Raw genomic sequence first — 16302 nt, forward strand, 5'->3', positions numbered from 1 at the left:
CGCAGGATAAGAGGTCGGAGGACGTCATTCCAGAGGAAGGAATTGCAAGGATGAAAAGTCTAGCGAAAATAATTCAAGGATATTGCACTGAAGAAGGTAAAATTCCAGAAGAAGCATTTCCTGGTCAGATCTAGAAAGATGGGAATGATCCTAAGGTGTTAAGTGCCGGAGAAAACCATTTAACTCCGCCGGTTTAGTTGGGTTAACGACCTTGAAGTACTCGATAATACTTGATTCTTGTTTAATCCGCTTCCAAACTGTGATCTGTACATGCCTGATGGTAGAGTACGCAGGGGAGGGGTATAGACAGTCCCACTGAGGCTCACTGAGACACCACTGTCATTACACCGTGGCATCGGCTGACTCAAAGTTTGACGATTAGTCAGATACAGGCATTGATTCTATTATTGATTTTACAATTCCTAAAAACACCAAGAAGGCAACTACTGGGGAATATTTGTTTTGAAAGGAAAGGTTACGAATTTTAAATTTTTCATTCAAGGTATATTAGTTGAGGTGTTTTTGCGTGTTGTCAACAGTTTAGACATTTTGTCTGGTTTACCGAGTATATAGAGGTTTCAATGCAGCGTTTCCTTGTGTAGTGTATTCGATTTAAATAATAATAACGTTAACGCACTCATTGCTCGTGAGTTATAAGGATTTCCCTGTGCTCGTTCTCAAACAATGAACTGGAAATTTTCGATACCGCACTCGGTAATGCCTTGTGGGGTATTTAAATTGCTAGTTCATTCGAATATAGAAGCGATCCTCGAAGTAATGAATGCTATTGAACTACTTGTGAAAATAAGGCCTGAAAAAAAATTCAGGTCAGGTATCGGTATCGCAGAGGTCATGGGTTCAAATCCCGTACGGGCCTGAATTTTTTCCAGCCCTTATTTCCACTACTAGTTCAGTAGTATTCATAACTGCGAAGATCGCTTCTATATTAGTTTCTTCAACCGCGGTGCACATATATGATTTTCATATATTTACAGTCATTTATTCTCGTTCATTATTAGTGAACTTGTGCAGGTAAATTCCGATAATTCACTCGCTTAGTGCATTAACCTGTAATTACAACTGACGCTACCTCTGAAAAAGTTCAAACCCAATCGAGTGAACCTTTTAGCTTTGATAATAATTCAAAACTAAGGTTGTGGTATTTTTCCTTTCATTTAATAACGGTTATGTTCTTATTTTAGGTGAGTATCAAGATATGGTGGCCTGTTGTGATTTGGTATCTATTCTAAAGCTCAAACCATGACAGGCTGTTCGCGGTCACTTAAAGCGTATTCATTTGCTACTTCCAAGACAACGAATTGGTGCAACTTGATAGAGATAATTATTTTCGCCAGAACATTATCAGTTTCGCGCAAATACTACGCGAGCGTATTTCGTGGGACTTTGATAAGCAATTTGGCCAAAAATGTGTGTTGAATGGTACTAAATTTTGCGAAAATTGTCAAAATTCTGATCTGCGTTGGCGCAACTGATTTTAATTTTCCGTTAAAATAGTTCCTAGAGAATCTGAACCAAAGCATATTATAGCAAAAATACGATTAAACAGTTTGACACGCTTTACGCTCAGGCCATAAAACCGGGTGAAAAACTCGATCCGCAACTTACAGTACATACCTCGCACTTAGTTTATATGAGGTATGCATAAGTATTTGAGGTTTGGGTGTGTTATGGTTCAGTGATTCTTTTTGATTTACAGAACCTTGTGCAGTGAGCTAAAAGACAGCTGCCGTGAGTAATTGCTACACCTATATTCACCAAAACGTTATCTTGCTTTCCACTTTGATTTCTCTCTAAAAAAACAAATTATAGATCGCTTTTTACCAGGGAAATCGAAAATAAAAATCGAATTTCAAAGCCAAAGTTTAAGAAAGTAGACAAATTTTCTTGGTGTACTGTTGATTGTATAACCAAACAAAATCTGGTCAAATTGTCTAGAAAAAAATTTTGGGTTATATTGTGCTGGTCTCCGAAATTTTGTAAATAATTATTGCCGACAGGTCTTTGATCAAACTGGAAACACTAAGGGGGCTTAACGTTTCCTTCTTGGTCTTGTAGAACCTGAAACGTTTGTTCATCTTTCAGGGTTTTGAAATCGTGATTGCATTTGTCTGCTTCATCTGTCCAAAAGACGCAAAAAGAAAGCCAAACCGCCGGCCCCCGCTGTCCCTGACAAAGTTAAATATGAAAAATTAGACATGGTTTGATGCCTTTGGTTTAAAGATTTAATTAATGTAACCGAGAAGTTACAGATCATAGACCCAACGTTTCAACACTATTGTTTATGTCTTTATGAGGGAGTTATCTAATCGCTGCAACAAGAAGTCCTCCTATATGCTCACTAATTAGCTGCCCTTTTTTCTGACGAGGTGAATAGGTGTCAGGTATATTTAGTAGGCCGCCATCATTACGATTTAAAGGAGCGTAGGCGGAGTTGATATTCCAGGCTTCCAAACGAAGGCGCTGGTAATAACTTCGATTAGTGGCGATAATTTAAGACTTATGCCCTCCGACAAAGCTTTTTTTGCAAACCACCGCTTGGTTAGCTCATGTGGATGAACGCCGGACTACTGTGCGGGAGGTCGGGGTTCAAGACCCAGATCGGACCCACACTCAGAGTCTTAAAATAACTAAGTAGAATGCGCTGCCTTCGCTATGACATCTGCAAGCGATTAGACATTCTAGTCTTCTCGGATGAGGACGAAAAGCCGTAGGCCCCGTCTCTTGTATCTTCTCGGTACTGGTTAGTAGTGGACATTAAAGAACCCAGAAGACTCGCAAAAAGTAGGGGGACGTAGTTCCCGCTGTTGTGGTCTGCCATAGATTCTGAAATTGGTGGCGTCTGCAAAATCTCCTTCGAAAAAAAATTGTAAACTGTTCAATGCAAAGTGTTGTAAGACGCCATTAGCAAACATAAATATGGCGCTATAGAAATATCATTCATTCATTCATTTTTTATGCTCTTTCAAACGTGTATTAAAACTGACGTTTAGTCTGTCCGATATACTCGTGATCACAGTCATTGCCCGGAATAAATAGTGTCGGTTCGTTGTTCTTTCGTGACACGTTCCTTAGGTTTGGCGAAAATATGCCCTAAAGTCTGAAAAGGTTTTTGAACAACTTTAACGTTGTGGCTATTCAAAATTATATTCTGCTCTGTAACACCCTGAATGTAAGGAATAACAGCAAAACCAGTCGCTGGTTTGTGTTACTAACTGTAACTGGTTTCTGGCAGTTACGGAGAAATGTATTGGTATAACCATTTACCTTTAGGACTTCCGAAACATATTTTCTCTCCTCAGCCTTGAATCAATCCAAGATGTTAGACAGTCAGCCCTCGTGAGTTAAGACTTTTAAAGACTTTTTATGGCGAATAGAATGGTGAGAGTCGGAAGCGAGGTATTTGTTGGCGTGGGTAGGTTTACGATAAACACTTGTCTTTAAATTCCCCTGTTCCGCTCTGCATACATTTAAATCAAAGAAGGGCGAGTGTCTATCCTTTTCACGCTCAAGGGTGAATTGGATGGACGGCTCCACTGAATTCAAATGCCATAGGAGGCGTTCCGCTTCATTTCCGGATACCGCTGAATTAACATCATCAACATATCGGTGAAGTGGCTAAAGCCCTTTGTTCCACGTCTTCCAGAAGCATATTGGCAAAGAGAGCTGAGACAGGCGAACCCATAGTTGTAGGGTACTTGTAGCCGTACCCTCCCCCCTAAGGAGAAACTGAAGCGAGGGAACGTCTACAAACCTGACACTAATCGTGTTCCGTGACGTCACTCTAATTTATGCAAAATAATGTCGACCTAGCTAAACACTTTGCTCGAGCGATTCTACGCCAACGACGATTCCATTTCATCGAAAGTGATTCGGACACAGACTGAACAATTCCTTGAACTATTTAGCTAACTCCGAACTGTTCTGTGCCTTAAAGATGTGAAAATATAAAATGATTGTATATTATTGTTTTGATCGTACGCAGTTGTTTCTAACTGAACGCACGGTTTCAATAAATTATTTTTGCACTTGATACGCGCGCTTTGCTTCAGTCTGCATAATTATGATAACCTATCTCGTATCTTTTCATGTATGTTATTAATACGTAATCATATGATTTTTCTTGTGCAATTTGGAATAAATAAGAACGAGTCAATGTTTTTCAAAAACTAACAAAATTGAACGAGCACGTAGGGTGAGTGCAATTTATGGTCTTTGAAAAAATTAACAAGTGCTTATCTATTCCAAACTGCACGAGAAAAATCATGTGATTACGTATTAATAATATTTACATATACAGTGTTTTCGGTGTTAGAGCTGTTTTCAGCTGCTGTATTGTTGTTGCGATGGCGAAACAAAACCTAATTAAAACGCCGGCCTTTGTTTCGCTCGCAAATTTTCAGCGTAGCCAAATGTTGCGACATACAAGGCTCGCATTTCATTAGCTATGTGTGAGTTCTTTGTTATTGACCAATCAGAATGTCTAGCTTGTTACTTTCTTTGCACTGAATTAACCCTTTTCTGCATTAAATTACCGGAAAATTAAACTGCTTTTATCTCAACCAATCAGACCTGAGTAATTTTTTCATGTGTATTGTTAAAACAGTTGATGCATTCAGTCGGCCATAAATTTTTAAAACTTACATATATTCAAATTTCTTTTAGAATTTTAATTTTCATCTGCCAGCATCAAGTATCAATTTTTCCTCCTAAATTTCCCACATCCAAATACAATGTATTTTCAAAGGGAAATAGGAAAAAATTAGCTAAGAGGTATTGACACTAAAAGAAACCGCTAAATAATCGATTTCATAAAGACAACGCAATACCATCTCAGGACATGTAATCCTACAGTTTATTTGTTCAAACAAAATTATTTAGTACTGAACATTAAAATAGGTTTTGGGAATTCTCAACGACACCTCTTCTATTCCTTTTGGCAAGAAATCTTGAAAGCGTTTTGGGTATAAACAAAAGATAAAAACTTGCCCGTCTATTATTGTCGGGATTTAAAGCCCAGATGCAGTAACCTGACTAATTTTGCAACATTTTCCGATGTCTCCGATGATTCGATTGTTTTTGTTTGAATGTGGATGTTTCGTTCTATTGAGCCAGCTTAAATGCAGCTTGTCGCTGCACCAAGAAACCAAAATTGTCTGACAAAAGGTACCGTTTTTGAATTTAATTGGTGGTGGTGCATAACATATCTCTTGCCGTCTTCACAGCTGCAACCCGAAGTTGGCGAACACGCCAGCAAAACAGAATTGGATTCAGGGACGAGTTCATAAACGCAACGGTAGACGAGATGGTCCATTCCGTTTTCCATGTGGAATAAGAAATTCCAAAAAGAAACAGAAAAATATACGCGGGGAAGTAACATGCAATCATGAAGATATAAAAAACGAACGTGTTCAAAGCGCTTTGTTTTAATCGCATTTTTTCTGTGCGATTCTGAATGATGTGACTTCTTGTAGCTTGTTCTTGAGAGCGGATCTGCAATCTATGGCGTCGGACGATTTGATAAATTTTAATGTAACAAAGCGTGGATATTGCAAGACAAACACCGGCGATTATCGCGGAAAGTAGGTGAAATCCAACGTTATCCCATAAGCGAAGTCCTAAACAGATCAAGATAATCAACCATACCGCAACTATAGAACAGATCACTCGGGAGTTAGTCACAAGAGTTGCATATCGCAAGTGATATTGCAGGGCGATAAAACGATCCATGTTAATAACTGTTATGGTTGCGAGAGAAATACCACTCAAGGCGAATCCAATCATTGAAGAAACAACGTTCAGAACGTGGTTCTTCATAATGAGCTCATCTGCAATAAACAACGGTTGAGCGATAAGACCTACCAGGAAGTCTGTAATAGCAAGACTACCGAGCATGATCATTGACGGAGAACGAATTGACGGAGTCCTTATAATGGCGGCAAGAACCAACGTGTTGCCCAGTATTGATACAAGCATTAATGGTGCGTTCAAGGCACAGTTCACAACGACGAAAGATTTGGCGTGAAAGTTGAGATTTCCTGATTCGCAGTTTGAGAAGTTAGTGTTATTTTCCATCCTAGGCCTCAAGGCATCTGTCTCTGCACAAACGTCATTTCAAAGTTGACACAGCAAATCAGCTCAGTTGAAGGTGATTTAGTGTTAACAACCGAGTTGAAAACGTAAATTGACCACCATAAAGAGAAAAAAGCTGATGTTTCGAGTGTTAGCCCTTCGTCAGAGCTACCGGAAGAATTGTGGGATGTGTATGAGTTTATATGCAGAAAGTGGAGTTATGCTATTGGTGGGAGTATGGTGACGAGAAAACAAGAATAAATTAGTTAAATAAAAAGCGCTCGTTTATGCCGTGGGGATTAAGGGTGCCGATTTGAAAGATAAATTTTTGTTCTAGTGTTTTGTGGCTTTCCGAACTGCCTTGATGTAAGGAAAGGCCGCGAACTGCCATATGTTGTTTAGAATGATTAGGGAGATTAAAGTGTCTGGCGACTGGTTTGTGTCCTTGTCATTTCTTTCCACATCGCGGTGTTCTCGGAATCGGTCACCTAGTCGTCTTCCTGTTTCACCAATCTATAACTTCTTGCAACAAGTGCAAGTTACGCAGTGAACGACAATGGCGGAGGTACACGTAAAGTGATCAGTGATCTTAATGGATCTCTTGGGTCCCGATATTTTCTCTTCGTTATGAATGAAAGGACAAGTTTTGCATTGTGAACGACCGCGTTTGAAAGTTGAAAATCGGTCATTGGTTTGAAATGAACTTCTGACCAAAAAGTTGCCTATGTTTTTGTTACGTTTGAATGAAATTAGTGGGGATAGCAAAAAGATAGTGCCAGTCTCTGAATCGTTTTGCAGTAATTTAAAGTTTTAAAGAATGATAGATTTAACCGCGTGGTTGTGATGCTGAAATGTGAGTGAATGGAATGTGGTCAGTGTTTTCCTTTTATCAGCCGTTTGCAGTGCTGACTGTCGATCAATTTTTTGGGCGCGGTGGTGGCCCGCTTGAACGACAGAAACAGGATAACCACGTTTATCGAGAAACTGGCACATTCCCTCTGATTTTTCGGAAAAATCGGAGTCGTCACTACATAGACGACGAAGTCTGAGAACCTATGAAAAAGGGTATGGAGTTCTTAATGTGTGATGGATGCGGAGATGAATACAACAAGTAACTATGTGAATCTGTAGGATTGTAGTAACCACTAGTGCATAAACCGTTGCCTTCAATTGAAATTTTGATGTCTAGAAAAGCCAAAGAGGTGTCGGAAATTTCCTAGGTATATTTAAGAGCCGGGTGAAAGGAAGTGACGGTGGTTATAAATTGAGTGAGCTCTCTGGTAGAGGAGGTAGCGCCGATGCAGTCGTCAATGTAAGGTGTCAGAAAGTTGCTGCAAATGTTCAGCCTTACAAAAGTTGCCTCTTTTAATCTTAATCTGTGGAGTACACAACATCCCTACAGTCATCTTCAGCATTGTAACTGGAAGGTCGCGAATACGCCAGCAAAACAGAATTTGATTCAGGGACGAGTTCATAAACATGACGATGGACGAGATGGTCTCGGTCCAAGCTATGTAAGAAATTCCAAAAACAAAGAGTAAAATATACGCGGGAAAGTAACAAGCGATCATGAAGATTTAAAAAAAACAAACATGCTCAAAGCGCTTTGTTTTAATCGCATTTTTGCAGTGCAATTTTGAATGCGACTTTATGTAGCTTGTTCTTGAGAGCCGATCTGCAATCGATGGCGTTGGACGATGTGATAAATTTTGATCTAACAAAGCGTGGATATTACATGACAAACACCGGTTAATGTTGCGGAAAGTAGATGAAATACAACCTTATCCCATGTGATAAATTAACTGAACTCTATTTAATATTCAAGTAACACTACTGGAATAACACCGAACAAGTTGTGGAAAAAAATAACAGTAAAAGTGGAAATAGCTGCGAAAACATTGACTTTGCAGGGTGTCAATATGACTGGCTAAACGACATCTGATCGTGTTTCGAAATCAGTAATAAATTAACTATTCCTGATTAACTTTAACAAGTCCCGAATAAAAGCTCAATTCTTATTAATTTTGATAAGTTCGAGTAAGTTGAACAGATTTCGCAATTTTTAATTAAACGATGAGAATCGCTCAATCTGCGTGCAGGAAATTCATTTTGTCGCGCAAATCAATCGTCTCAAATTATCTTTTCATACTTTCTGTTATAAGAGTAGGAAAAGTTAAAAACCTTGCCCAAAATTATCGATTTAATTGGTCTGAATTAGTCACGTACATAGCTTTGCGAGTCCTAGTTTGAAAACATCGGTCTATCTTGCCGTCTGAGATGGATAATTCTTGCCCAATAACCTTGGCGCAAACCCTTATATCCTAGTAATGGCCCAAGTTTCGAGACCCCCCGTCTCTCCCGGAAAGTCAAAAAGTCTTTTAGCCTGAAATTGGATTCATCGCCGTTGAAACAAAGCGAACAAGCGGGTTGGGCTGTATTTTGGACGTTTTCTATACTATTCCGATGAGACTGGGTAAACAAGTTTGCCTCATCTGTCTTTGACTGCTTACGCGAGGGTGATTTTTTTTTTTCTTTCCTTTTCTTTTTCTCTTCTTTTTTTTTTTCCTTTCAAGGAGGACTGCAAGCCAGATTTCCCACTGAGACATTCGTTTCTTTCCATAAAGTAACTAATAAATATATAAATGAAAAAAACTCAGAACAAATCCTCCATGTAAACATCAAAGTTTTCCAGCGCCAGTGCAGCACGATTTTGAGGGACTTCCTCAGTTTTCACATTTTAATGGTTGATGTGTTTATTCAAGCTTATTAAAATTTTCCTACTTTCTTTTTTTAACCGGTGCAGTGCGTTTTTCTAAGAGGCGATGAATATCAAAAGCTTTTGGACGCTTTTTCTACACAACATCTTTCTCAGTGTGTTCAAAACTGCAGTGCGTAGCTCTCGAATACGGCAACAATGCAAAAATGGGTTTACAGATGAATTCATGAATACTACAGTGGCTGAAAAGCTCCATAGCACTTTCCATTTCTGCCCAAATACTCCAGTCAATGTAATAAATACAAAAAATGGGAAATAGCACAGAATAAGAGCGATATAGAACAAGAATGTGTTCACAGCACTTCTCTTCAAACGCAGGATGTTTATTTCAACTTCTGAAGCCTTCTACAATATTTTGCTGGATGTGAATTTGTCTTTGGTGTTTACGAACGATGTAGTATATACCTACATACGAAACGGTGGATACCATGAAACAAATTACGACGATAAATCCAACAAATGTGCGATGTAAACGCTTATTCCAAAAAAAAAGTGCCATGCTTGGGGAACTGAACAGCCAAATGATTGCAGCGGTACATATGATGCGGGATTTGGTAACCACAGTAAAATATCGTAAATGATAATGAAGAGCGAGAAAACGGTCCAGACTTATAGCTGTTATCGTCAAAAATGAAACACCACAAACAGAATGGCCTACGCTTGCCTCGAGGGCAAGTAAATTGGATTTTCTCGAGAGTTGCTGCCCGATGTAAAGTGGCTGTACAACCAGTCCAACGAGAAAGTCAGTAAGCGCGAGGCTGCACACCATGATCATTGAAGGAGACGAACAAATGGAGGGGGTTTTTGCAATAGAAAGTATTACCAGAGCGATACGAACACCAAAGGAACATTCAGAACACATTTTATGATTACCAGTAATGTTTGAGAATTACCAGGTTCTTCACTGAAGGAATCATGATCTGCCGATCCGTTGTTATCTCTGCTGATGTTGCTCATCTTTCATCCACTATTTTAAAGCCACCAACTCAAAGCCTTTTGTTCCACGTCTTCCAGATTGACAAAAACAGCAGAGACAGACGAACCCATAGCTGTAGTCTGCATGTAGCCGTACCCTCCCCCCCTTAGGAGAAACGGAACGCTCGCGTTTCACCTTTCGGGGGGGGGGGGGGTACGGCTATACCTGGGCTACCATAGCTTTTCCAAAAACAGATAGTAGGCTCCGTTGTAAGCAAATTGCGTGGTTTTTAGGCAAAAAGACAGCGGATGAATTATATCCTCCACAGACAAAGAAGTGAACGGAACTACGTTTGAAGGCTTCCTCAAAACATTCGTTTAACTGCTGAGCTTATTCAACGTCAAGCGTTACCAATCTGTCATGGGCAATGTAGTTCCTCTTTGGGAGTCTTTCTTACGTGGCTTTTCACATGATTACATCAATAATTCAAAGTGAAGAGACTAAATTGAGTGATTTAACAGCAAATTTAAGGCTTTTTGATGAACAAGACATTAAATACTGTTCGCAGCCAAACTCGTCAGTGCAATATGAATTATTTTTGGGCTGTTCTACAGCCTGCGTTTGTTTGTTTATCTGTCGTCAAATTACGAACCAGAAGGCTCTTAAGTTTTCAAATTTGAATAGAGTGCTTTGTATCTACTAAAATTAGAAAAATGACTGATTTATCGATAGAATGAGCTTTCAAAGGCACGCTGAGATAAGAAAATGTTAGAATGAGTTGAGGGGGTGTGTCCTCGCATTTTCCAAAATTACTTGACTACGTTGCTCTCTATAATAAAAGAGATGTCGCTCTTTCCAATAATGGGCCATCGCATTTTATATTAAGATGGGCTGTCGCACTTTGTAACAACAGCTGTCGCACTGAGTAAGAAACTTGATACTGATATGGACAGACGCCAATGAAAGCTGTCATTGCTAACGATAACGATAATAGTATAGCACGAACAATAATAAAACTGATAATAATAATACTGACAAAAGGGCGACGAAACAAGAGGAAAGGAAGTCATTAAAGTTTGAAAATCGTGCTTTAGAGGTCATTGACGTTCTCGTGGGAGACAGATGCTACACCGCACGTGCGGGATTTAAATTTTAAAACACCGACATCACATGAATGAGGAGACACATTTCTCTAATATTTTTATATCCCGGTCATAGTTATAGACAGGTGCCTGCAGGTTCGGGGGGAAACCCACTATTCCTGTCGATATGCAATTATTACACGTATACCATGTCATAACCTATCAAAAGCAATGATCGGCAACTCCTCTGTACTACTTAAACGGTTAATGGACTCAGTCGGCCATGAGTTTTTAATACTTATATATATTCATATTTCTTTTAGAATTTGAATTTTCATCTCTAAACATCAAGTCTCAAGTCTTCCACCTAAATTTCTGAAATGCAAATGCAATGTTTTTTCAAGGGAAATAGGAAAAAAAATAGCTATAAGGTATTAACACTAAAAGAAACTGCTAAATAATCGATTTGATAAAGACAACGCAATACTAACTTAGGAAATTTAATTCTACAGTTTACTTGTTAATAAAAAATTACTTAGTAATGGACATTACAATAGGCTTTGGGAACTCTCAAATCTTGAAAGCGTTTTGGGTATAAACGAAAGGCAAAAACTTGCCCAGATGCCGTAACCTGACTAATTTCACAAAATTTTCCGATGTCCCCGATTGATTCAATTTTTTATATAGATTTGGATTCTTGGCACTATTGAGCCAGCTTAAACGCAGCTTGTCACTACACTTAGAAGCCAAAATTGTCTGACAAAAGTTAATGTTTTTGAAATTAATCAGTGGTGGTGCATAACATATATCTTGCCGTCTTCACAGCTGCAACCCGAAGATGGCGAATACGCCAGTAAAACAGAATTGGATTCAGGGACGAGTTCATGAACACAACGGTAGTCGAGATGGTCCATTCAGTTTTCCATGTGGAATAGGAAATTCCAAAAAGAAAGAGCAAAACATACGAGGGAAAGTAACATGCAATCATGGAGATATAAAAAACGAACGTGTTCAAAGCGCTTTGTTTTAATCGCATTTTTTCTATGCGATTCTGAATGATGTGGCGTTTTGTAGCTTGTTCTTGAGAGCGGATCTGCAATCTATGGCGTCGGACGATTTGATAAATTTTAATGTAACAAAGCGTGGATATGGCAAGGTAAACACCGGTAAATATCGCGGAAAGTAGGTGAAATAGAACGTTATCCCATAAGCGAAGTCCTGAATAGATCAAGATTCTCAACCATACCGCTACTATAGAATAGATCACTCTGGAGTTAGTCACAAGAGTTGCATATCGCAAGTGATATTGCAGTGCAATAAAACGATCCATGCTAATAACTGTTATGGTTGTGAGAGAAATACCACATAAGGCGAATCCTATCATTGCAGAAAGAGTGTAAAGAACATGGTTCTTCGTAATGAGCTCATCTGCAATAAACAACGGCTGAGCGATAAGACCTACCAGAAGGTCTGTAGCAGCAAGACTACCGAGCATAATCATTGACGGAGAACGAATCGACGGAGTCCTTATAATGGCGGCAAGAATCAACGTGTTGCCCAGAATTGATACAAGCATTAATGGCGCATTCAAGGCACAGTTCACAACAACGAAAGGTTTGGCGTGAAAGTTGTGGCTTTCTGATCCGTGGTTTGAGAAGTTAGTGTTATTTTCCATTCTCAAGTCATCTGTCTAAGCACAAATGTTATTTCAAAATTGACACAGCAAAACTTCTAAGTTGGAAGCGCTCGCGTGCATTCACAATAAGGACGTACACGAATAAATTAAGACATACAGCGTCAATGGAATCGATTACACTTTAATTCCTTTGGGTCAACTTAAATTTGGTTAACGATTGGTTAACTTCGTGGTAAACAGATATCCCTTGTAATCTAATATAATTTCAACTACATCAATTTTTGGTGTATTGTAAAAAGGGCTATTTTTGGACATCTAGTTAATACTTTGGTATGGAGTGATCTAAAGTGGTGTTTCTCTTCAGTGTCAGTGGTTAACGATTGGTTAACTTCGAGGTAAACTGATATCCCTTGTAATCTGATTTCAACTAAATCAATTTTTGGTGTATTGTAAAAAGGACAATTTTTGGACCTCTAGTTAATCCTTTAGTATGGAATGATCTAAAGAGGTGGTTCTCTTCAGTGTCAATGACTGGTTGTCTAATACATTTAGGAGGCTGTCTCTCTTATTTCCACCGGTCAATTTCGCGTCAAAAATAATTTTGCCTGAAACTCTGTCAAAAGAACTAAAGGAAAGAACTAAATTAGATTTGGTTTGATTCGAAATAATTTTCTAACTGCATTAGGTGCCATAATTATTTCCCAATCCGTAGGGACCGTCGCAACGTCTCGAAAATTGAAAAATAGGCATATTTTGTAACATTGTAAAATATTTGATATTCCTAGTTAAGCCACATAATTCATATCAGATTGCTTAAAAACCTTTCTAGTTTGCTAAGAAAGTTAGAATTTGCCCTCTCAATATATTTGAAAAGGCGAATTTTAGCATATTCTGACCACTAGAAATCGCCATCGGCCGATGGCCGTAGATAACCTTGATTTAGACGTTAAGTTTTGGGATTTGGGACCTGGTTGACGACTCTATCCTACACAGCCATCAATTTTAGACCTTTATAGGCAAAAATATGCAAAAACCCCTGTACGTTTTCAATTTTTCAAAAGTTATGACCGTTTGAATCAGCACATGTACGAGCATTCGCGATTTTTTCGCCTACACCAAAATCGAACCACTAGAGCAAATTTCGTCATAAATACAGTTTACCTTCGGCGCATCTTGGGTTTATGTGAGATTTCAGATATTCCTCGCTCCCCAAACTGGTGAACTTTATGATAACTCCAGCAAATAACTCCAAACTTAAGCGGTCGGCATCTATCGATACTCTTCTTTGACTCGTTGCGAACTAAACTCGAAAACTAAAGCCATATTTCGCGCTTAATGTCCTGTTGAAACTTTGGATTCATTCACATTCACCTCAAGAATCAGACATAGAACTCCACTTGTAAGTCTATGTGTCGAAGTTTGGGTGCTAAAATTTGGAATTTAAAGCTGAACGATTGAACTATCGCGCATAACAGAGGTCCGCATTAACCATTGCGGGTGAACCCGCTGGCCCATTATTTTTTCTGGAAGGCTTGCAAGTGTAGTATGGCATGCACGTGCTTTTTCGAAACCAGAGAGGCTTCATTCTGTAGTGAGTCTTCAGCGAGGTTGATAAAGCTTTCAGAATGTAGAGGTGATATCATATGATCTTCTACAAGCATGTCACTTAGGTCAGCTTAGAGGAACGGTACAAGAATATGAGCTTATCGTTAACAGGTCAGGGTTGCCACACGACCTTTCCCCTGATCAACTTGAAGAACTTTGGATCTGCGAAAAGCATAGAGGAAACATGGGTGAAAACTGACGACCACGTCGCACTTGCCAGTACCTGCTGCACAACGGCCGGGAAAAGCAGCTAAATACTAGAAATGCAGTTCATCTCGACATGTCAAGGGAAAATTAATTCTATCTTTGCAGAACTCGTTCCAACAGGCTCCCGCAAGTATGATTTTTATGTAAATTCTAGCTTACCAACCAGGTATTGTCCTGAAATATGGGGCAGGGTTTAAATTAAGATAATATCTACACATATATTGAGGTGCGACAAATGTCAGAATTCAGTATTTTGGAATTTGATTAACATTGGGCCAAAGCCTGCACGCTAGTGAATATAAAACAAAACAACTGCTGTGATTTCGTCCCAAGATACGTACCGTGATACCACATGGAGGCCATGTGGCAGCTGATGCAACGTGATAAGTTAAATCACATTTCGACTTGTAACATTGCTCTGAAGCGAACTTCAAATCTACAAACTAAGTTTCCAACACCACAAAATTGTAACGTTGGTCAATTATGTATATGGCCGGGAAACACAGAAACTGCACCGAAAAATGCGTAACACATTAGGTTTTACTGCCCTACCTTATCTCTAACATCTACATGTTTACAAAAGCATTTTTTTTATGTCATACACGCAAGGCGAGATACTAGATAAATAAACTTGGAGAGTAATTTGACACCAATGTTTACGCCGATGCAAGATAACATTCCTTTTGTTTGTTTTTACACAAAGCCTTTTTGTGTTATTGATATAAAAACGAGGAGGCATCGATTTTCGCCTTTTTATCCCTAAATAGAGTCAGAGTTTAACAACCTCTGCAACACATGGCCAAAATGGGAATCATTTTCGAAAAAAGTGACAAATAGTGTTTTGGCTTTGTATTGGATGACCTAAAAAGAGAAAATGGTTGATTAATGTACCATACAATTGCACGCGGTGGTGCTGATAGTGAACAGAACGGAATTTTTTGCGCGTATTGCTGACGAACTCATTCTTCGTCAGCAACAAATTCTACTTTCGCAGCAATGCGCGCAAAGATTTCAGTGGGGACACACTACGCAGTCAATCACATGGTGGGAGGACTTAAATTTTTGTTTGATTTTCTCAACTCCCAGACTCGCCAAACGAATGGCAGCTTTAAATCTTGCAACAGTCACATCAACGCCTGCCGCGACGCCGCCTCGACCGAAAGCAAATGCCTTTACAGCTGATTGGACTCTGGGATGCAGATCTGAGACCAACAGCCAGAGCTCTGGAGACGACGAGGCAGCTGAAAGTACCAGCGAGTTAGCAATGTCAGCGTTTACAGATGCCATGGAGAAACCGAACCTAGTAGCAACCGATGCTAGCCGCGTCAGTCCCTTGACCTTTCAGCTGAAAAGTACATGGGAGTAGGCAAAAAAACACGAGAAAGAGGTTTGCATTGACAAGGCTACTGAAACTTGTACTCTCGTTTGTGACATCATAGCGCCGAAGGCTGGACAACAGCTATTTCAGGCCTGTTTTACACCAGATAAAGGGACCAGCCACTTAGACCTTGCACCGTTGATGCAGGCCTACAGCAACGCCATGACGAGTACCTTGAAAACCCAAATTCTAAGCCTATATGCGTATCGATATCCAGTGAAGACACTTCAGAAAATCCACGAGCCATACTCAAATTTAAGCGAGTGGCAAATTAGACGCGTTAGAGCTCATGCAAGAGAGTGGGGTCCAGGTTCTTTGGTCGAAAAGTCCCCGTGTCATCGAGTTCGACTGCCACCAATAAAGCTTGACCATTTCTTAGACTTCGCGAACCGCCCGTACTTTTATCAAGACGTGTCATTTAGTACGAGGAAACTGAGGCTCAGCAGCGGCGAGAAGATCACAATGCCAAATGTCATTCGCAAAGTCACAAGGTCAACAATGGTCAAGCAGTACCTTCATTTTTTCGAAGAAGAACAGTTTGAATCACTAAGCCTTCAACCCTATTTCGCATCCTCGAGGTAAGGGAAGCCTCTCAATAGAAGTCCTATAGCG

At 39.5% G+C, this 16302-nt stretch overlaps 2 protein-coding genes across 2 annotated transcripts; both read right to left on the bottom strand.

Annotated features, from left to right (window-relative positions):
- Positions 1-4872: 4872 nt before the first annotated feature.
- On the bottom strand, positions 4873-6230 carry LOC131797488 (melanocortin receptor 5). Its single transcript, XM_059115113.2, has one exon. It carries the CDS (start codon positions 6091-6093, stop codon positions 5200-5202), a length of 894 nt encoding a protein of 297 aa, XP_058971096.2. The 5' UTR covers positions 6094-6230; the 3' UTR covers positions 4873-5199.
- Positions 6231-11645: 5415 nt separating this feature from the next.
- LOC131797486 (adenosine receptor A2b-like) lies at positions 11646-12539 on the bottom strand. Its single transcript, XM_059115110.2, has one exon. It carries the CDS (start codon positions 12537-12539, stop codon positions 11646-11648), a length of 894 nt encoding a protein of 297 aa, XP_058971093.2.
- Positions 12540-16302: the final 3763 nt, after the last annotated feature.

The sequence above is a fragment of the Pocillopora verrucosa genome, chromosome 13, assembly GCF_036669915.1.
Source record: "Pocillopora verrucosa isolate sample1 chromosome 13, ASM3666991v2, whole genome shotgun sequence".
Lineage (NCBI taxonomy): Eukaryota > Metazoa > Cnidaria > Anthozoa > Scleractinia > Pocilloporidae > Pocillopora > Pocillopora verrucosa.

What these genes read in the sequence shown, in the direction of transcription:
- LOC131797488 (XM_059115113.2), bottom strand. Translation starts at nt 6,093, where the DNA reads ATGGAAAATAACACTAACTTCTCAAACTGCGAATCAGGAAATCTCAAC.
- LOC131797486 (XM_059115110.2), bottom strand. Translation starts at nt 12,539, where the DNA reads ATGGAAAATAACACTAACTTCTCAAACCACGGATCAGAAAGCCACAAC.